The sequence below is a fragment of the Falco cherrug genome, chromosome 20 (genome assembly GCF_023634085.1).
Source record: "Falco cherrug isolate bFalChe1 chromosome 20, bFalChe1.pri, whole genome shotgun sequence".
NCBI lineage: Eukaryota > Metazoa > Chordata > Aves > Falconiformes > Falconidae > Falco > Falco cherrug.
Window position 1 is genome coordinate 2269258 of NC_073716.1, and position 22355 is coordinate 2291612.

General features: G+C 51.4%; 1 protein-coding gene across 3 annotated transcripts in view; it reads left to right on the forward strand.

Annotated features, from left to right (window-relative positions):
- The window catches only part of ASIC2 (acid sensing ion channel subunit 2), a 510130-nt gene that overhangs the window by 472809 nt on the left and 14966 nt on the right, over nt 1–22355 (forward strand). For all 3 annotated transcript variants that reach the window (XR_008730007.1, XM_055697645.1, XM_055697646.1), the window contains exon 3: nt 16684–16811. Coding sequence is in view for 2 of the 3 variants with exons in the window: in XM_055697645.1 (XP_055553620.1) it covers nt 16684–16811 (128 nt within the window). In the remaining variant the exon portion in view is untranslated. The remainder of the gene's footprint in view (nt 1–16683; nt 16812–22355) is intronic.

A 22355-nucleotide genomic window follows, 5' to 3' on the forward strand; every position in this document is an offset into this window, starting at 1 on the left:
CAGCCAGCTCTGCAGGAGCAAATAATGTGCCTTTCGTGAGATATGAAGCAAATCAAATCTGTCTTTCCTTAGATAATGCAGGACTTGGTGAAGGAAATCAAGGTGCCCCAGTGCCTGGGCAGCAGGTGGGAACGCTCCGTGAGGCTTTCCTGCAGCCCTTGGAGGCCGCTCCTTGACTCATCTCATTTCGCCATCAGGCAGCATCCCCAAATTCACATTGTCCTTCCAGTTACGGCTCTCTCCTTGCTTGTTTGCAAGACAAACAGCCAGCGGTCCCTGTGGAGCGTCTCTGCCGCAGAGCACACCCGGCCCTGCCTGCACCGTGTCTCGTTGCAGTCGTGCAAAGCGCTGGAAGGAGTTGTAGGTAGCAAAGAGCATCAGGAGCGCGCTCCTGGATGGCTGGAGAGCAGGTAAAGATATCTCAGCAGAACAGAAAAGCAGACGGGGGAAAAAAAACCAACCCACAAAACACCACAGCTAAAAGAGTTGTGATTAATTATTCAGCTTTTACGGAGGTTAAAAGGAGGGCAGGAGAGAGTCAAAGCTCTGCGAGCTGCGCGTTTCTGCTGCTGTGTTTACTAGATCCGTGATGGTGGGGTGTGTGGAGGGAGGATGAAAAGGGAGAAAAAAGCTGTAGCGTTGCGAGGTCGGTGCTGGTGGTGCCGTGGCTGGTGGTGGTGGCCCCGTCGTTGCAGTGATGCAGTGGTGGCACCTGCTGCCCCGTGAGGTCCTCAGCAGTGCCTGGGGCTTTGCTGGGGGGGGGGGGGGGGGGCGGGCGTTGAGATGGGCAGGGAGCCAAGGCTGTCTGGTTTGGGGAGGAAACCTTCAGGTTTGGGAAAGGCTAAGCTGGGGAGCAAGGGAGGGACAACCTGTGGTGGGTGAGTGAAGGACAGATGGCCTTGAGTGGTGGGGAGGACACTGTGTGAAGCCCTGGGAAGATGCCTTCTCCTCCTGCTGTCCCTTGTGCCCATCACGGAGGGGGGGAACCCATCTTGACTGGAGGCTTGAGGGACAGGTTAGCTGTGTGCGACCACGGCTGCCTTCGGGCTGCTCTTTCACAGGTGAAACTCTTGTTTTCCTTGGAAGGATTGGTTCTCAAGTTCATTTATGAATTAAAATAAAAGAGGAAAGGGGGGGGGAAGGCAGGGCAAGGAGTAAATTGTCTTCTCCAGCACTTTGCAGCCCAAAGCATTTTCACCAGCTGATTAACAAACAGGGGGTGTACATGTAATGGCATGGGTGGGTGCTCCCTCTGGGAGGAGGAAAGACCAGAAAGGCTTTTGTTATTCACAGTAAGACTACACGGTGGTTTAAGGTGGAGATAATGATACTGAATTCAGCTGGAAGCTGCAGCTGGGATGTGCGGAGCCGGAGCTCCCCACGTGGTCCATGGACAGGGGTCCATCGGAGGAGGCTGGGACTGCCATGAGGCACCCCTGGGGTGGGGGGTGGGGGGTGGTCTCCCAGGGCTCTTCCAGCCCCAGCTGTTGAAGATGGGTCACTTGGCAGCCGTGGGGACCCTGGCAGGGCTGGCCTTGCCCGCTGCAGCGCTGCGTGTGGGTGATGTTATGGGGGACTTGAGCTGCTGGCGCGTTGGCATCTTTCTTCTTGTTCAGGGGACGTTTCTCATGCTTCCTCGTTTTTTGGCCAAGCAAGGTGTGCCGGGTCCCAGCTGCTGACGGGGCTGGATGCCTTTCCTGCCGACTGGCAGCAGAGCGAGATCACAAAGCCACGCAACAATAAAAAATGAGCTGTTTTAGAGCCGTGTGGTACATGGAGGCATCACCACCTGGGAGGAAGCCCGAGCATCTTGGGGTACCTGGGGTTGGGGTCGGCGTGCTGCCATCGCCAGCGTGCGCTTTGCTCCCAACCCCCCTGCAAACCTGGGGAGTTTTAGGAAAGGGGACTGCGCCTGTGTGTTTTGTTTATTATCAGGTTTTAATATTTTTGTTGTGGTTATTACTTCCACTACTACTGTTCAAGGAGAAGCTTAGAAAGATTAAGAGAGGGAAATGCCATCTGCGGAGTTTGGCCAAGTGACAAATTGTACTACATGATGTTGTTACTTAAATATTCTGGAGAACAGCAGAGAAGAGGAGTGATTGCCATTGACTTCTTGCAAATATATATGTACAGAAGCAAAAGTCTGGGTTTTTTTCCAGCAGAAGGTCAGCATGAGAAAAGCAAAATAGGTGTCTCTGGAGGTGGGGATGTGAAAGAGGTTTCTGCTATTAAACAGCCCTGTGGCGGGCAGCTGGAGGCAGAAATCCTTCTCTCCATGGGGAAAGGGCAAAGGTAGCGGAGGATTCATGTTGGGACCCGGAGAAAAGGGGCCCTGAGCCAGCTCTGCTTTTCCCTGTGACCCGGTCACCTTTGGTCCAGGGCAAGAGACCTTCAGCTTGCAGGGATGTTGGTTTTGAAGTCTTACATTCAGGCAAGAAACCCATTTCCCACCAGTGCTGAGCACCACGGTGCTGTGCGCCCAGCGCTGGCATTGCAGCCATCCTGCAGCCTCCCCAGACGAACTGATTTTGTGGCCCTTCAGCACCTGCCACAAGGTCTGAATCCGGCCCAGGCTGCTGGTCCCAGTGGAGGAGCAGAAGGTCCCCCCAGTTTGCTCCTCTGGGCTGTTTCATTGATGGCTTTCTCCATCACTTCGCCAACCTCTTCCTCCAAGGGTCCTGGCGCTGGACTCCCGTTAATCCCGGGCTGGGGCTGAGGCCAGCTCAGTGGGGTGACAGCATCACAAGGGATGTCAGAGCTGGCTTGGCAGGGGGGGCATGGCAAAAAATCCCATTTATTTCAATGATGTCCCAATTGAGATGCATTTCTCACGCTCCAGGCTCTTATCTGAGTGTGTTCCCAAGGGAAAAATTGACACATTTTAACATTACACAGCAGTTTGTTATACTCCATCCCAGGAGCCAGGAACAATTTATCTTCAGTGTCTCATCGTCATGCCCTTCAGTGCAGATATTTATTTCTGTAGCGGTAGCAATGGCCTCACGGGGTTGTTTGTATAATGTTGCATGGGCTTCTGTAAAGACTTCAATAATAAACCCAATAATTAAGCATTATTGCTGCCATACAAGTTAGTCTTCAATGGGTGGAAGCTGCAAACTCATAGAAGCAAGAACACTTGCACCTCTGGCTCCTGGCTCCCCCCCACACACTGTGGCCAAGGGAGCAGGACCAAGGCTTTGGGTGTGCATTTGGTCATTTTGCTGCCCCGGGTGGGGGGTGGGGGGCTGCTGCCATGCCGGAGCGTACGTGAGCCCAGGGCTGCTGCCGTAAGGATGCTGAGCGGGTCCCGTGGAGGCAAGGACCCTCTTGCTGTACCAGAGTGAGAACTGAGGTTTCCAGAGGCAAAATCTTTCCTCGAGGTTGGCATTGGGGTCTATCAGAGGTAACGATGCAGATCTTTGGGGCCAGGTCAGAGCAGGGAGATGTGGGAGGCGGTGTTTGCATCTTCAGAACCCCGGTGGTCTGGTTCCCCCACCTGACCCTCCCATGGTTTTGCTTTCTGGTTGCAAAAGCAGGTGCAGAGCAGGTGCAGTCATGCACGGTGCCCACCAGGATGGTGGAGGACCTCAGCCTTTCACCGTGACCCACACAGCCTGGAGTGAGCTGGGGGGCTGTCCGTGAGCCTGTGCAGCCAAAATCCCTTTGGGCTTTGAAAGGGCATGGACTCTCCTCGAAGAAGGGATGATGGTGTCCTGGCTTCAGTACCACAGGGTGGGATTGATGCTGTCCATGCCAGCAATACACTTTCTCCATGAACCTGTATTGTTGGCTCCAGACCTTTTGATTTCCAGATTGAATTGACTCACCGTTAGCTTATCCTAGTTTGGATTTTTTTTATTTTTTTTTTTTTACAAATATTTTCCTGTCAGTGGAAACACTCTGCTCCCGTCTGGTGTTTGCCTTTGATGTATTTTTAGAGAGGATTCATAGCCTTCATCTCGCCAGACGATACACAACCCAAGCTGTGTTGGACTCCTCCCAAATGCCGGGTTCCCCACTGCTCTTCCCATCCCAGCAGCTTTGGTGTGCTCCTTTCCCCATCTCCATCCATCGGGCTCCAGTCACCAGAGCTGACGACAGTATTTCGGATGAGGTTCCACCAAGGACTCCGTTGGAGTCCCCTGGCTTGCAGGGTCCATTTCTTTGGGTGTCTGGGCACCTGGGAAGAAGGTGGGTTTGGGTGATGAACAGGGTGATGGAGCTCTGAAAGCTGGGGTGGAGCCATCCCACCCTCCGTCACCTGTGAAAAAGTGGTTTGTCATCCAAATCAGTCAAGCAGCCCCCAAAGGATGGGGTGGGTATCGCCCATCCCTCCACGTGGGCTACGGAGGGACCCTGGTGACCACCTGAGAGTTGACGGGCAGCTCTGAGCTGGCCAAAGCAGGAGGCAGCAGATGTGTTCCCTCTTTATCTCTCTTGAAAACCCACCTCATCTCCCCAGCACCTCCGCAGGGTCCAGCTGCGCCTCGAGCTTTGTCCTGTGGCTGCATTTCACCCCCTGCCTGGTCTTCCCTGCTGCTGTTTTCTCCCTGTGCCTTGCAAAAATTCAGAAGCAAAATCCAGTATCAGCACCGCTGTTTTCCACTTAAATCTCCAGGTTAGCACTGACTGATTCTTTTTCTTTTGTGTGTGTCGTGTCCCCCCCACCTCCAGCAAAATTCATTGCAGCGCTGCAGGCCACGCTAGATGTAATTTTCACAGGTTATTTTTATCAAAGGAAAATATTAGCCTGCCTGCTGCCAGATGAGATCTGTCTGTGCCTTGCCGGCCTTGCCGTGGGCAGTGCACTACAACACAATGCAAATATTTTTATATATAGCATCCTCCATATGCGGCGCTGGGGGATGGCAGGAGGAGAGAGGGCTGGAGCGGGGAGCACCAAGGGGTTTGGGAGGGCAGGGGGAGGGGGGTGGAGATGCTGCGAGGAAGCAACGATGCTTTGGGCTGAAGGTGGGACATGTATGGAGAGGGAAAATCCTTCCCTGGTGCAAAAAGGGTTGGGGTTTGGTGTGGGGATGCTGGGAGGGGTGAGGGCATCTTAGGAGGGCGGTGGTGGGAAGCAGAAGGGACCCGGGGGGAGCACCACCTCCTGCGGCCACCCGCTCTCCCCGCTTTGGCAACCCTCATCCTGAAAGACTGCCGTAAAATAGGAGGTCACGGATGAGCTAACGAAATAGGCAATATGAAATTCTGCACTCCCCAGGCAGACTTCTGGGTTTTCTTCTGTTAAGGTCTAAAATCCATTGGACTGCTAGTGGAAAAAAGTTACCAGGTGGGAAGTTTTCTGAAACTTCTTGTAGAAATGTGTGGAAAAATACTAAATCCCTCTAAAATATCCTGCATCCCAGTTGTCGAAGCATTGCTTTGAATACAAGACGAAGACTTACACCCTTGTATCCCTGAGTTAGAGCAGGGGATTGGGGTTTCTTTTTATCTTTTTCCTTTTTCCCCCACCTCCAGAAAAGTCAGCTGTTGTTTTCAGGTCTGGCTTGCTCCTTTCTAGGCAACGCTTTGAAATATCAACCAAATATATAAGCAGGAGAAGCATTTTCCTGAGCGATGTAACTAAAATACTTGGATTTTTTTCCCCACTCTAATAGACTATCTCTTCCCTGGAATTTTGTAATCATAAACGGCTTCTGAGGCGCATCCTTTTCCATTAAAATAAGTGTTTACTTAGTTGCCAAGTTCACCAAAGTGCTTTGAAATTACATCACTCAAACACCCGACATTTATAGGCAGTGCAGATTAAATAGACATAACTACAGCTGTCAGTGCAATTCAGGCAGGGCAGACGGAGTCAAGGTTTCTCAAAATGGTAAAAATCTCTCTGTCCGCCACCTGTCTTCAAATGTCCTTGTACCGGCAGTAATTTTATTTAATTGGATGCTAACTCCAAAGCTTTCCCATCCAGCCTGGCTTTGTTTTCTGAGAGTAATTGCTTTTCTCCGAAAAGATGCAAAAGCACGTGGGACCAGCTCCGGAGGTGGGCTCTGGCAGCAGAGTCCTGCTCCTGTGGGGACTTCTGGGCTTCAGCCTCCAGCAGCGTGTCCTGGAGAGCGACCAGGAGGAAATAAATAGTTGTAAGAGCTTATTACTCCTTGGAGAGGCTGCAGAAAGGGGAAAGCGGGCGGCTGATGGTGAGATGCAAGCTTGGCTCGAGAGGGAAGTCTTGTCTTTGCAGAATAAAGGCCCAGCGGGAGCAAATCCTGGTTATCTGCTGGTGGTGCTGGACCACTGTGAGCTCTGCAGCATCCTCCAGGATGGAAAATTAAGTACAGATCCTGTGGAGGAGCTGGACCTGGTACAGCTTGCTTTGATGACCCGCGTGGACCTTGTGGTCCCATGGAGGCTTTCACTGCAGGTCAGGGTGGTGATGGTGATGGGTTCATCACATGGGATGGTGACCCACCACAATCATCATCATCCTTTCTCCTACTCTGGGATCATCGTGCCTTCCCACAGGACCCACGTTCCCAGACAGGTGTCAGGAGGCAGGGGGGCTTCCTGGGGACCAGTGATGCTCAGAGCTGGGAGATCTCCCTGGCACCTCTTTGGACCTCCAGTTTGAGAAACCTCATCCTGCTGACTTCTCTGCCCCATACCTGGAGATGACATCTCCCTTTTGCAGTGCCAAAAGCTGGTGGACCCCTGGGCTCACCCTCCGAGGTGTCCCAGTCCCCTCCGTCCATCCATCCGCCCTGAAAGGGACAGCAGCAGAGCCAGGACCCAGCCTTGGCACTGGGAAATCTGCTTCCATCTGGCTCTGCTACCAGCCAAAATTAGCAGCAGCTCTTTCACCATTTAATATTTCAAGATGTTCTGGGGGAAGCGGCGAGGCTCCTGGAGGGGGAGGGGTGGGGAGGGATGTGCAAGAACTGCTTCTGCGCCTTTAAAATGTGTCCTTTCTTATTTTTATTTTTTTTTCCCCAATAATTTCTGTCCCTGCAGTGGCAGCAGCTTGCCAAAGCAAAAGCCGGCAGATGGGTGGCCCAGGGGGCCGGCACCCCTAGCTCTGGATGCAGGGAATATTTCTCCCCTCCAGAGGAAATATCTCTCCCACCCCTGCTCCGTATTTTTGGCAGCAGCTCCCAGGGATGGAGAAGATACCAGGGTGGCTCTGACCACCCTCTTAGTTTTTGGCTATCCTCCCTCCCACGGTCACCCTTCTGTGCCACACGTGATTCCCAAAGGATGCCGAGGTGGGAAGGGAATTTATTTTCCTTCCCTGCCAAGGAGCGTTGGTATGAGCAGCACAAGGAGCCACCCCACCCCCCCCACCCCGCCCTGGCTTGACCCCGCCTGTAAAGCAGGTTACAAGACACTTGTTTCCCCGCTTTAATGATTAAAGTTTAAGCTTAATAGGAGAGGAGCAAGGAACTGAAATATTCATTTGCCGGCTCCTCGCCGTCCAGCAAAACCACTTCAAAGAGCTCTGGGCTTGGCTTGCTGGAGACCTGCCGGTTTCTCCTGCCCCGTATATTATGTAAGAAGCTTTTTAATAATATACGTTGAGACATATGGCCCCTCAGATTTAGTACGCAAATGCAATATGCTTAACTAAAAATAGCGGATATGCTTAATGTAGTTTGTTATAACACCTTCTGTTACTTGGTGAGTAATGAACCGCGACTGCGCTTTACAGAGAGCTTGGAATGGAGGGAGCAGGCAAAACCCTCTGCTCCGAGCTTGCCTTTCGTGGGCAAGGAGCTCCATCGTGTCCCGTCTCACGCCTCTTCCAGCACCACAAACAGATAATTAAGTAGAAGATGTCCCCAAAAAATGCTTAGCAGGGGATTAAGGAATGAATTGCTGGTAGGAAAGCTTTGGGTCCCAGGTAGGTGTAGTTGTTGCCTTAGCGTTAGCTTGTGGTCTGGGGTTTATAGCCCATATAGATTTTCCCTGTTGAGGCTGTAGGAATCACGCAGTAGTTAAATCCCAGCAGTGCCAGGTGAAAAGCATCGGCTCCGTGCCCTTATCCTTTGGGATTAGGTGGCAGAGACCTCACTGCTGCCTTTCCAGCCTTTGGGCCATTGGAAGAATCTCCCCTTCAGCCTCCCTCTTGCAGGCTCTGCAGGCAGAAGGCTTTTTTATCTTCTCTCTTTTTGTGCACATTCCTCCTCGCTGAAGCAAAGAGAAATAACAAACCAGAGGTGTTATTTCGTGGGGACAGTTGGGACAGCAGTGCTCCCATCCCCTTTGCAAGGCGGTCGAGGTGGGGAAGCAGCCCCCCATGCTCCTGTTGCAGCCCCAAAAGCCAGGCTGTCTGCACCTTTCAGATACAAGGAGATGAGGTTTTTCATTAAAAAAAAAAAAAAAAAAAAGAAAGAAAGAAAAGGGAAAAAAACCTCACCAAACATCTCTGAAATACTCTGACTGTATCCCAAGAGATAAAGAGGAAGGTTTGATTTACCTCTACAGCTAACCAAGCTACCTTGCTTGCCTTTAACACAAGCTGGTGGCCTTTCATCCTGGTAGCTCTTTCAGGTGCAGGGCTTTTGGGTGTAATTTCCCAGAATAAATCTTTAACCTTGCACATGAAGTACCTGATGACTTGCTATAGCGGAGCTTGTCACAGAGTGCTGCTGTGCTGCTCTTCATCTGCTCTCCAGCACCATCAAAGGCTTGAGATTGTCACTGATGTGCTGGAGCCACATCTACCTGGGTTCTTCGGCTCCTGGGTGATGTTTGCAGGGGTCTCACATCACTTTCCACCTCCGTGAGAGAGAAGTTGGTCCATCAGGAGACAATCCTTTTTCCCCCTGTCATCCCAACCCTGGTTATGGGAGAGGACCAGGGGAACGTGAAGCCCCCGTTGCAGGTTTTCAGCAGCGCTTTGAAGCGGCAAGGTTTGATTTCGTAGCTACGGGGAAGGGTTTGTAGAGAGAGAAGCTGGTTACCTTGATCAGTTCCTTAGCTCCGAAAAGGGAACGCCTGAATTTCCCATTGGGGCACAGTTGTGCTTATCTGATCCTATCGTAGCTGCTCGTGGAGATGAAGGAGTTGCCTTGGCTCAGTGGAGGGGAGCTGCACCACCTTGGACGTGACTCATCCTGCTGTAGACATCTCCCTGGGGTGGGATGAATCACTCCGGAGCTGCCTGCCTCCTTCCTTTGGTGACAGAAACCTGAAAATAGATGTTAAGTGTCCCGAGCTGAGCCCAGGGCTTGCCCGGAGCTGGCGTTGGTGCTGCCGGCAGCGGTGAGCCCTCCAGCAGCAGCGGGGACCCCGGCAGCATCACTGCAGCACCCACGAACCCCGGCAGGGACTGTGGCAAGGAGATCCCCTTGGAGAGAAGAGACAGCATTCCTTGGGGCGCTCAAAAGGTTGCAAAGGGGAACGGCTTGGGAGGTGATGTCCTGCCTTTTGGCCTCCCAGCAGAGAGGGGACAAGGCTGAGGGACCTGGCCGGGCTGGGTGGGCTCCATCAGCCCTCTGTGTAGGACTATAACCTGTAGATTACAGGACTTCCCATCCTGTCGCCCCCACCCTAAATGCAATATCCCCCTCCTGGAAAGCAGTTAGTGAGGTTTTCCCCTCTTCTACAACAGGGACTGTTTCTCCAGCCACTTTGGGGACATTTTTGTTTTCTCCAGCATCAACTTATCCCTGTTCCCTTGGGCCAGCGCTGGCCCTACCACACACTCAGGAGCAGCCAGACCCCTCCAAAGCTTAGCCAGATGGATGAGACCACGACGGGCTCCCCACTGCCCTGGCCACACTCATGCAGTAGCTTCTGTACGTTTATTTTGTCCCTCTTAAATGCAGGCGAGCAGCCAGGCTGGGTTCAGCGATGCTCCTGCCACCTGCATCCTGCTCTCAGTCCTGCCACATCCCAGCAGGATGCGCAGTATTTTTCCCAGCCGGTGGTAGGCATCTCATTGTCATCTGGGGGGAATTTCATAGTCCCTGATTGCTTTCAAAACAGCAGTCAAAGCACAGCCCGCAACAGCAAAATACACAGGACAAATTTCAAGCAACTGGTTTTTAGTGGGGAAAGTTGCGTCGGCTCGGCTGCCTGTCACACGAACGCGTTCAAACCTCCCCGAACCCTGCTGCAAATACTTATTTCAGCTTCACTTAATCCTGTTACCAAGCAACTTTAAGCGAAGCAAAACACACTTCCACAGAAATGAGAGCACGCACATGGGAGAAAAACTGGTTTCACTGGTGTGAAACTGGTTTCTTATGATTCCATGTGTTTTTGTAGCAGGCTTGCAGGTCCTGTTTTCTTACAGTTAATGTTTCCATGACAATTTGGGTGGGTTTTTTTCATCTATAATTTTTTGTCTAGGAAAAACGTGAACGTTAGGCATTTATTTAAGATTTCTGCACAGATACAGTCTGGTTGAAGCGGCAGTTGAACCTCCCCGAGTCTGGGACCACAGGTCACGTCCTCTGGGTCGCTGTGGGTCCTGGGTGCCCCACTAGTGTGCTGAGCCCAACGTGCTCAGGAGGTGCTGACCTGCGGGCACAGACCCCAGCGGGTAACGTGAGGACACACAGACGGGTCCCATGTGCTGCTGAGCTGGAAGAGGGATGCAAGAGGGATGCAGGGGGTTGAGGGGGTTACTCAGCTGGTGGGAGCCGGGACGTGGCCATGCTGTTTTGCACACCCAGAGCAACTCGGGGTGCTCAGCCCCGGTGGCCAATACGGGAGGTGGAGGAGCGTTTACTCTGATGCACATCATTTCCATGGCAGTACAGAGCGAAGGATGCCATAAAAACTAGAGATGAACCTTGATGTCTCACAGCATCTTCTGGGCATGTCTGTGCTGCCACGGCCACCCCCCTGCTCCTGGGGAGCCTTCCTCCCCGAGGGAGACAAGAGACCATGGTCTCGACATACCCGTCACCGATGCCATGCAGCCAGCACAGGGATGAACATCTGGGCATCCTTCCAGATGTTGCGCTTGGTGCTGCCCGTACCCCTTGAGGATGCTGTCCCCATGAGATGGTCCCTGCCTTTGCACCGCAGTGATACGCTGCGATGTCGAACCGTGCTTTGCAGAATGTAGAAGAGCCACCAGTGGCTCTTCCAGCCCAGCGAGTTAAGCAGCAGCATCGCTCCCATTTTACAGACAGGGAAACTGAGGCAAAGGATGAGAAGAGTGGGGAGAACCCAAACCTTCCAGCTCTGTGCTTACTTCTTGACGGCACAGGAGAAGGCTTATTACTCAAAATAAACCTTCAGGCCGCCTTCGAATAGAGTCAGAATGTGAACCAGCTGAGAAAATACCGTCTCCTTTTCTCAGATGGAGGTGTGTGGGATGTTCTCTGTGGGCAGGAGTATCTCCCGGGGAGCTGCCGCCAGAGCTGGCAGGTGACAGCTCCAGCTAGAAACGACCCGTGGCTCAGCCTGTATCTTCAATTCCCAATAAATTAGTGCCAAGCACAGCTTCAGATGTTAATTGCCAGAGAAAAGTGGATCAGTTAGGACATAATAAGGCAGGGGGAGAAGGGTAGCTCCGTGCCTTTGGCAGCATTTCTTATTTTAATTGCAGCTTCTTGCATATTCACAGGGATGAACTTTGTAGCCCGCGCCCGAGCGTACAGTCAGATGGAGCTTTATTAAGATTTTTCGAGCGATGCTCTGAGCAGAAAGCCCCAACCAAGGAAAGCCAACACCAGAAATAGAAAGCTGTCTAATCTGCACCACAGAATATTCTGCAGCCAGCTTGAAGCACATGCTAAATTAATCCCCAATTTAATTAATGCTACGCTAATCCTTCAGTGAAAAGAGCAGCTCAGGATTTGTTTGGAAACACTGTCCTGTGTACAATAATGTATGTTAATGTATTTTAAAATGTAGTCATTAAGGAATTTTTGCTCTATTCCCAACCTGGGATGCACTAAGAAAGGAATTTACAGGCATTGTCCTCTGAAAAGTGGGATCGGAGGGTGAACGAAGGTCTATGCTTGGGCTTCCCAACGTCACAAATCTAGTTTAAAAACCTCAAGGTAGAACCAAACCCCAAGTCACTGGAATTTATTTTTTAAAGGTTTTCTGGCATCTGAACCAGTGAAAGGGGTTTGGGCGTTATTTTCTGCCCCGTTGATGAGTGATTACGGGAAACAGGCTTAACGAGATAGCAGCCACCGGCTGGCAGCTCCTGCCTCCAGGAGGTGCGGCCAGAAGCAGCCATTCAGAATGATGCAAAAACTGCAAAAAATGGGCAAAACCACAGCTGGGATGTGTCTGTGGTGGTTTGCACTCCTGGTTGCACCTCTCGCTCTTGGGTGACAGACGGGGTTTGCTGCCGAGCCTCTCCGGGTTTGCTCTGCCCAGGGATGCGCCTTGTAGCCAGCTAAATGCACCCAAACCCGGGAAGTCCTGTGGCTCTGGGTCCACGAGACGTTCCTTTTCTTTACGCTTGCAGCACGAATAATTTTATTAAATAAATTCAATAATTAAAATGTTTAACCTGCGCTAATGCTTCTCAGCCCCAGCACGGAGCTGGGAAAAGTTTAAGACGCAGCTGAGGACTGGTCCAGCCATATTCCATCAAAGGGTTTTGTAGCCAGGCTTTCAGTTTTTCTGAAAACAGCTATTTTGTAGCAAATGAATTTTTAGGAGAAGTGACAGTTTTTCAAAGCCAATTTCATGTTGATGGTTTCATCCTCGCATGTGTTTCTTCCTGGAAAAACAATGAATGCTGCCTGGCTTTTGGCAGCTTTTCTGAAAAAAAAAAAAAAAAAAATTGCTGTTTATTTTGCTCTTGTTATTATTGGTGATGAAAATTAATAACTGTGTGTTTTAAAACCAAGGTTTCTTCTGTGGCACAGAAAATGCCTTCCTCTCCCCGTCCGTGATTACAGCTGGCTACCTGCCAGGATTTTCTATCTAAAATCACAAACCCTGTTGCTTTTAAGCCTCTTACGGATAATTGCAGGCTATATCTCGTTTGCTTGATATGGATGTACAGGGGGTTACCTGCAGATGGACCCGGGCACAGCACCTGGTTGTGGAAAATACATGGAATTAAAGTCAGAGCTGAACAGACCCGGGGCAGGAGCAGAAATGGGCAGAATAATTTCGGATGGAAAATGTTTCAACAAAACAGCTCCCGTTGCCCAACAAGTTAGACTAAATAGAAGCCTTCTCCTCCAACTTGTCAGGTAATTACTGAAGGAAGCATATGGTATCTCCTCTGAAGTGCTGGAAGGGGATCAACACCAGGCAAAGTGATGGAGCCGGGTGGGATCGGTAGGAGTGGGCGTCATGTGGGAATAGCAGGATTGGGATTGAAATTGGAGGAGTTGGTGGGTGCTCGGGAGAGGGTTTGAACCCGTTCTAGCGTGCGTTTGCCCATGGGGCTTGGGCACCTGGGTGCTGAATTGGCTGCAGAGCCCAGGGCTGCATCCCAGATGAGGTCAGATGGGGACACTCAGCGTTGCCAGAGGTTTTGGGGAAAGCTGACTTGACCCTCAGCACTGGAGGGTTGACACTGGGGAGGTGCTGGCAGGCAGGAGACTCTCAAATGGGACCCCCACAGGTGGGCAAATGCAGGGCTTGAGCAGACAACGAGGGAGCTCGGACATGCCAACATCCACTGGACAGCTCTTGGAGTGAGAGGAGCCCAGTTACAGCTGGCCAAGGCAAAAAAAAATACTATTTGTGGTACAGTGGGTCCCAGTAATAGGGTTGTGTTCTTGCAGTAGCCCTCATCATGGCAAGGTGGTGGGGAGCGATTCGGGTCGTGGTCACTGGGTCTGGATCAGAAGTGGAGGCCAAGAGCAAGGATGGGTGATGTCTGTCTCACTCTGGGAGGCTTCGGTGTAGGCAAAAGCCAAAATAAACTCAGACTCTCTGTGCCAGCATCCTACTGGCATGGGATTCAGAGGAGATGCACTCAAGCTCTGCAGCCACCGCATGCCACCCCATGTAATAGCGATGCCTTATGCCCTAAGTCTTGACATTATTCACTTACCAAAACCACTTTTGCCACAGAGAGACAAAAACAACTAATTACCTTGCATGGAGCATTGCAGAGCCAGTGCACAGGCCAGTGAGCGTGGGCACTGGAAGCATCAGTCAATGCAAGTGTGTGTCCCACAGGCCGTGCAGATCAGTACATCTCTGACTGCATGAAAGCCCAGCTCCAACCAAGTGCATGGAGAGCTTGCTGCCACCCCAGAATTTCACAGTATGCACAGCCTGCAGAGGTAACTTTTAATAAATCCTATTTACCTTCAAATTGTTTTCCTGTGCCTTAGATTGAAAAGCTGGGCTTTAAAACGCTAAGTGTTAATAGCCTGCTCCAGCAGCTCGCTGTGCAAAGGCTGCTGAGGTCAAACATGCACGATGCGGCGATGCTGCAGGTGGGCGCATTGCTGCAGGTAGGCACGGTGCTGCAGGTAGGTGCGTTGCTGCAAGTAGGCATGTTGCTGCAGGTAGGCACGATGCTGCAGCTAGGTGCATTGTTGCAGGTAGGCATGTTGCTGCAGGTAGGCACGATGTTGCAGGTAGGTGCGATGCTGCAGGTGGGCGCGATGCAGCAGGTGGGCACAGTTTCAGATAAGCATGAAGCTTCAGATGGATGCATTGCTGCAGGTAGGCACGGTGCTGCAGGTAGGCATGTTGCTGCAGGTAGGTGCATTGTTGCAGGTAGGCATGTTGCTGCAGGTAGGCACGATGCTGCAGCTAGGTGCATTGTTGCAGGTAGGCATGTTGCTGCAGGTAGGCACGATGTTGCAGGTAGGTGCGATGCTGCAGGTGGGCGCGATGCAGCAGGTGGGCACAGTTTCAGATAAGCATGAAGCTTCAGATGGATGCATTGCTGCAGGTAGGCACGATGCTGCAGGTAGGCATGTTGCTGCAGGTAAGCACGATGCTGCAGGTAGGCGCGATGCTGCAGGTAGGTGTGATGCTGCAGGTGCAGAGCGTGACATTCTGCGTAGCCAACACGTAAAGCAGCCTCGCTGTCAGAGTGGGGCTTTGTAAATGTTCCCAAAAGCTGGATGAAATGTGTGGTTTGGTTTCTGTCGGCAAGGAGGGTTTGTTTGCTTGGTAGGGAACGAAGGTGACAGCAGCGCGTCTGGCATGGGGTCTCCGGGGGTCTCTGGTCCAACCTTCTTGGACCAACACTTGATGGATTCAGTCCTGGCTTTGCCGAGCAGAGCGTTAAAGCTTTGGAGTAAAGGAGGTGGCTCTGAGTGCTGCCTGCCCGGTCCATGAGCCCACTCCCACCCTTGCAGCCTCTGGCTTTGTTTGCCTGGGGAGCTGCTGGGTGAGCAGAGTCCTCTTGGGAGAGGGAGGCTGATCCCTTTGCTGCCCGATGGAGTCAGCAGAGTTGCATCCTCTTAAGTGATGGGTTCCTGAGCTCTGTAAACCTCATGTCATCCACTATCACTGTATTCCGTCCTTGTCCTTCTCCTCTGCCCGTGTCATCTCGTGGCCTGCTGCTGCCCCTCTTTGTGCAGCCCCTCATGTAACACCTCTGCGGCTGGGGTTCCTTGGTGCTGGGTTTCTACCAGTGCTTCGGATGGAATTCAGTGCTGTTAACATTGGAAAAGTGTAATAAAATAGTAGAGAAATACCAAGGAATAGTAAGAAAAGAATGGCTCAGCTTTAAAGAGAAGGTTTTTTCAATGTGGATGTGGCATTGCTGGCTACAGGCATGGATTCATATTAGTGGGTAACTCAGGGTTTAGGATAAATTATGCATAATTAGCAACTGCCATTGCAAATCAGCCCCCCCACCCCTTCATCCCCATATGCTCCCTCTGGTTTGTTGGGACCTGAGACCACAGCAGCAGTACTAAAGAGAGAAAGGTTACACACCCCAGCTGCCTGAAGATGCTTGTGTGATAAGAGGAGCCCAAAGTGCTTGTATATCACACTTCGGACTGATTTGCATCCCATTAATTCCGCTTCAGGAAGTCTCTTTTGGGTTGGTTTTAGCTGCTCGTGGAAGAGGGGGACTGACCTCGAGTTACAGCACAGATTTGGGATGTGGAAACCTCACATACCTGTAACTCGGTGATGTGTCTGAGCCCATGAGCTGCAAATGCCTTTGCCCAGCTTGGAGCAGCTTCAGCTGCCCAAACCCATGAGCTTCTTTGGATCTAAACCACTTTTTTTGTTCTTGAATTACTGCATTATCTCCCAGGTGACCTCAGGCTGTGTCAGAAATAAGGCAGAGGAGGCAGAGTGCCCCAGTGCTTTCACCATTGGAGACCTTTTAAATAGTAGGAGCATCGCTTTTTGAGGGAAGGAGGAGTTTATTTGTTTCATTAATACGGGAATGCATTCTGTAACGAAATACCAGCTAGAAAGTAGATGTCACCTCCTGGTTTCTCAAGCTGGGAGGTACAGACCTCGCTGGAGAAGTCCTGAATCTCTGTGTTGCAGGGAGGGTGAGCCCCTGGAGCAGGCAGCGGTGTAAGGGACCAGGAGCCCGGAGATGCTCGTGGTCCTGATGGGCAGCAGTGGCAGTTTGGGCTGTGCTCTCCTCATGGCAAACGCTGATGCTGTGTTTCCTTCCTCAACGCCCAGAACTCTGATCATCCAGGCGGAGCATTCCCAACTGTTTATCTCCTGCTTTTGGGCAGCACAGATTTACCAGAGACAATTTTCCACAGAGGGGCAAGCATGCCCATGCCAGTGGACATCATCCCACCCACCACAGCCTGCTAACCTCCCCCCTTCTTCTTCCAGAGGAGACAACGTTCGAGGCTGGAGTCAAAGTCCAGATCCACAGCCAGTCCGAGCCACCCTTCGTCCAGGAGCTGGGGTTTGGGGTGGCTCCTGGATTCCAGACCTTTGTGGCCACCCAAGAGCAAAGGGTAAGTCCTAAATTTCATTTACACACCAAGATCCCTCCAGTGGGTCCGTGTGAGAGGTTGCTCCTATTTACTGATGCCCCTCGAGAGGCATCTTCACCGTTAACAGCTATTTTTTGTGCATTGCTTCTAACTGGTTGGGATGAGGGCAGCTTTTTCAGCATTGCTTCCCATGCATTGCCCACAGTCCTCGTAATTTTGGCCACAGAAGGGGCTTCAGCACTGGTAATCTCCCTGCCTTGCTCTTCCACGGTTGTGGTTCAGCTGTGGCAGTCACTGAGTGTGTTGGGTACCTTCCAGCCCGCCGAGAAAGGATGCTTTTTGCCAGAAGGCTCTCACACTCCAAGGATATAAAAAGAGACAAGAGGAGAGTGTTTCATTATGTAGAGCAGCGGGAATCCTTTCAGGTAACGCAGAGGTAGTGGTGTTATTTATTATAAACTGTGGGATGCTCATGGCTCGTGATGCATCACCCTCCCTGAGTCCCAACAGTGGCACGTCATCGCAGTGTGGATGGATGCGATGTGACGTAGCGTCATTAGATCTACATCCTGATTAGGCGTACGGAAAGGCAGCCAGCGGAATAATTTTTTTCCCCCAGCTTGGCCCTGGCACTTTCATTCCTAGCTCTCCTGCCTCATTGCCTCTCTCATTTTCCTCCCTGCTCTGGCATCCACCCTCAAATGAGACATAAATCAAGCTGAGGAAAGCGAACACAAGCTGTTGGACGGTTTGCTCTGATTAAACCTCTGTGGAGATCAGAGCCACAGTCGTTACACTTCAGCTTAGAGCAACACGAGGAATTCACCACCAAATGTATCGTTAAGACATCTCTCCACGGCCACTGGGTACCAAACTACACCTGAAGATGCTGCATTTCAGCAGGCCTGGATGCAGATCTTTTCTCCTTCATTATGGCACGCTTGTGCGTAACTATCTAGAAGATAACGAACGGTGTGGGCTCCCGGTGGGCGAGCGCCAGGTGGAAGCTTCTCAATTAAAGCAGAGAAATGTTTTGCTGTCGTCAGTTTGTATCTTGTGGGAAGTCCAGTGGGCTGGAGAAAATGAGCAGCTTCATTAGCACACAGGGCTCTTGTTCGGAGCGTAACACCTTAGTAATGGCAAAGGCAAAGGGCTTTTTGGGGGCTGAGGCAGCAGCTGCTGAAGTCCAAAGCAGAAACAGGCTTGAAAAGCCATCGTGGGCGTTTTTCACACCCGTTCCCTTGACACAAGCCATTCCACGCATCCACATGCATCCCCACCTCACTCCGCAGCTGCTTTCTGCCGCCCCAGGGGACCCAGCACCATTCTGCATTGCTTACGTGGGGTGTACTGCAAGGTAAAGAATCTGGAAGGATGGAAAATTGATTAATTAGCACCAGAACCATTGGTAGTAATTACCAGGTATTGAATGCCTTATCCATCGCCTCATGTGTCTTGGTCATCTCATGCAGCAGCCTGGGGCTCTCCAGCACGCGTGCGCCTTTGGGCGAAGCCCTCTCCACTTCGCTCAGCAGGAAAGAGCAGGATTTTTGTTCAGCAAATTATCAGCGGGGAAAAATACCTCGACAGAATCCGCACCCACTTAGCGAGGCCACATTTGCTCCGGGGAAAAGCTGTCGGCGGAGGTGCCGAGGGTGCCCACCCAGGAGGGCAGCACCAGCCCCTCGCGTGGTGCTTTGCGTGCCCCGTTCTGCAGGCGGTGCTGTGCGTGCCATCGCGTTGGGCGCTGCAGCCACCTGGTGCTGCAAGAGTTTGGCAACACCTCCTCAAATCAGCCTCACCTGGCAGCGCTGGCGGTAATTGGAAAGATTTGTCTTCCTTAAACGTCCCAGCTTCAGGAAGATTCGGGAGCGTGGCTGGGAGCTGGAGCCTGCAGCGAGGATCTCAAGGACTTTAAAGATAGAAATAGTGTAAATGCTGGAGACAATTTGGAGGCAGGTGCTGTAAATCTTCCCCATCCCATTGCCAGTGTTAACTATTTCTATGATTTCTATTACATTATATATCTATTTCTAAGTATCTCTATTATAACTATTATTTCTAGTAAAAAACCCGGTTTCCTATCAGGAAGACAGCCAGCTGAGAGGGAGGGGAAAGAAACCTATCCCTCTGGAAATCCCTGCTCCCAAGCAGGGAAGATGTAGATGGTGACAAGGAAAACAGATGTGGGGGGAATCTCAGCTCGAGCGTGTCCCTCTTCTGCAGGGTTTGCCAGCCTTTCAGTGCTGGGAGAGGGAAGGGCATGTTTCTGCTGGGGGCCAGGGGCTCTGTCACCAGTTTGAAATGACACTGCGGGCTGCAGAGCCTTTACCCAGGCGATGTGCTGCCTGCCTGGAACGGCATTCAGCTCCCTGGGCGGTGCAGCCTACCCCAGTCCCTCCTCTCCACAAAGTCATTTTTTTAACCTAATTACAACCATTTACAGCATCCACGTGCTACTGCCTCCTCTAATTACCCTGCAGGGACTGGCTGGGCATCACCCACCTTCTGAAGCCCTGAATGCACATCTTTCATTCAGACCCCTGATTTAATCATTGGGTTTTTTTTTTGTTTTTTTTTTTTTTTTATATTAAACCTCTACATCTGAGGCAGGCACGTGCTGCTTCTTCAGTAAGCCAGAGGAAAAGATGGAAAAGCCCATGAACATCACCCGGAGGGCTGAGTCCGGCCAGTTACAGGGTCCTAAACCATATATTTTACGCCATGAAAGATAAGTGAAATGATCCTCCAGCTGGAGAGAAATAGAAATAAAGATAAAGAGAAGGTCGTTTCACATCTCCTGGCTCGGAGCAGCTGCTGTGGTAGTTATAAGCACTTTTCCCAGCGATAAAAACAATAGGTGCGGAATTGGGCAGCCCTGCCTTGGTGCAACGGTGGGAGCCGTCTTTGAGACGGGCTTTGGGGTGGAGGGGATTTCTTTGTGACGGGATTAGAGGCTCATGGCTTGCTTTCTGGCTTTGTTACTCTTCCCTGTGTCCATGCTCAAATCTGTCCCTTCGTCCCCTGTCCCAGTCTGGAAATAAGAGTATTTACTGGGCTTTGCTCACTGCTTCCCTGCCTTTCCAGGTATGCAGCTGCTTAGCGCACGTGAGGACTTGCATCTTGGTGCTGGGGTGATAAATCCTGGATCTTTATACCAAGAGCTTTCCAAAAGCCCCTTGTCGAAAGTAAACTCTAACTCCATGATGGTGCGTGATCTCATTAAATCTCCCTTTTAAATTAGCTGTCAGTCTAAAAAAAGGAACGAAATCAGCTTTTCTTCTCCTTCTGCAGTAGCTGAGCCCTCTGATTCCTGCAGAGTGATGCTTTTAAGATACGTTTACTAGTCTGGGAACTGCTTCATTAATGCAGCGACAATCTCGTGCTGGTTTGCACTAGTGGCGTGGTAAAAGGGACGTTGCACGCGGATCAGCTGCACGTGCTGAGTCAGCAAAAGCAATCCTGCAAAGGCAATGCCAGCAGGAGGTTTCCTCCATAAAACATGGGGTTTGGTTATATAGGCCAAGCTGTTTCTTCGCTGTGGACTCGAGGCTGAAGGGAGATGCTTTCTCCCCGAAATCTCAGGCTGAAGCAATCTCCTGAAGTTGAGGAGGAGCCAGGACGGAGCTCCCTAAAGCGACTCAGGAGGTGGCGCAGCAGAAGGCAACGCATGATGGACGGTTGCAATTAAAACAAGAGTGTCTTGATGGAGCGCAGTGGAAAGCCTCCTCTCTGGCTTAGTTTCCGTACGCCGTGGCAGTGGCTGTGTCTGAATGCAACGTGAGAGGAACAGGAGTGGTTTACATGGACGTGCGAGGCCACAGCTGCTGTTTTCTGGGGGTTTCACAGCGTTTTACACGGGGAGAGCTGGCTGCGGTCCCCATTGCGCCTTGCAGCGAGAGATGCTCTGGTCTCCAGTCGCACAGGGGAGCGGTTTCCATGGCAATTGCTGAGTCTAATGAATAAGGTTTGTTTTCTCATGAATGGGCAAAGCCCTGAGCTGTGCAGGAGCTGGCTCGGGGCACGCCGTGCCGTCACCCTCCAAACAGGTCCCAAGGGAGGGCAGGACCACCCTGAGTAGGGCAGTGCCTTTCAGCTCCCGCTGCTCCTGACTTTGGAGGGAGCCACCTCAATTTTTCCCTTTTCCTGGCTATTCTGGGTGAGCCTGGTGCTATAACAAGCCTCTCTGGACCTTGTGTTGTCCACAGCCCTGGGGAGGCTGCAACGTCCACCCATACCCCTGCACTGGACCACGGCACCAAGGCATGGGTGGGCACACTGGAATTATATTTCAGAGGGCTGATCCCCTGGAAAAAAGATAAATTCCTCCTGGCTCTGCATCCCCTTTTCCCAGCTGGGTTTTACAGCATCATCGCTGCATCTCAGCAGCATCACCCGAGCCTCTCCCATAAATGATGCGATCAGATAATTTTACTTCCCCAGCTCGGCTGCTCCCTGCTATGCCATCGGCACAGCACGTTAGAGAGGATGAAAAGCGCACTAAAAATGGCAATTTCTGCAAACTTGGCAATAAAAATTTAAGAGGCTTCAATTAAGCAACAGGTTTGAAGATGGAGCAGTATTGTTTAATAGGACTCTAGTGTGCCTTGGAGACTCATCCCCTCGTAATGTTTGCATGGGACAGAGAGCATCAGCTACCAACAACTGCAGTATCAAAAGTGTAATTACAGAGGCAGGAGAACAGGACTTGGGGTCTGGCAGTGACTGCTCTGAACCCCCTATTTCCAGACAGTCTGTAGGCAGTGGCATTTGAAAATCAGGAGCAATTAAATAGCATTTCCCATGTTTCCTAACCCTCGCTCAGAGCATCTTCTCCTACCTACAGTCTTACACCTCCTCCTGGAAAAACATTCACTCTCTGATTCCTTTTTGTTTCCCTCAGTCCCACACACTCTCCCAGTCAATTTCCTCCAGCATGTCATCAGACTCTGAATTAATTCAACAACGAGAAGCAAAACCCGCAAGCGGTGGTGGCCATCCACAGAGGAAACTTCATTGCACAGGAGCGATTCAGAGCAGGAGATGTAAGAAAACGATCGCATGGCTGGTTTTGCAGGGCAGCAGAGTGGTTCTGCCTAGAAAACAGCATTAGGAGTGAATCAGCCTGTTCGTAAAAGGATATAAAAGAAAATGGCTTTGGAGGCAAGCGATAGAAATGAGTCAGGGCCAGGAACGGTGCGTCTGAACGGGCAGGGATTGGAAAGGGCTCGCTTAGGAAGGAGGTCAGAAAGAGAAAACATCAGGGATGGGGGTGAAGTAATGGGCTAGGTGCTCCTGCTAACCCTTCACCATATTGTATGGATAACAGGATATTTTGAAAAGGATGGAAAGCTGCACGCTGAGGACAGGAGAGCTCCGGAGGGTCCCGCTCCCACTTTCAAGCCCTGAACTGGAACCTCTGTACGAGCGTGGCCGTGTGGTCCAGCACATCCAGGCAGCGGCGTCTGGCAGAACGAGGGGGAACAATCACTTTTGCTGCCTATAGACATGCCAGGGGTGTGATCGGGAAGGAGAGGGCAGAGTTTCTTGCAATTCAAGACCGAG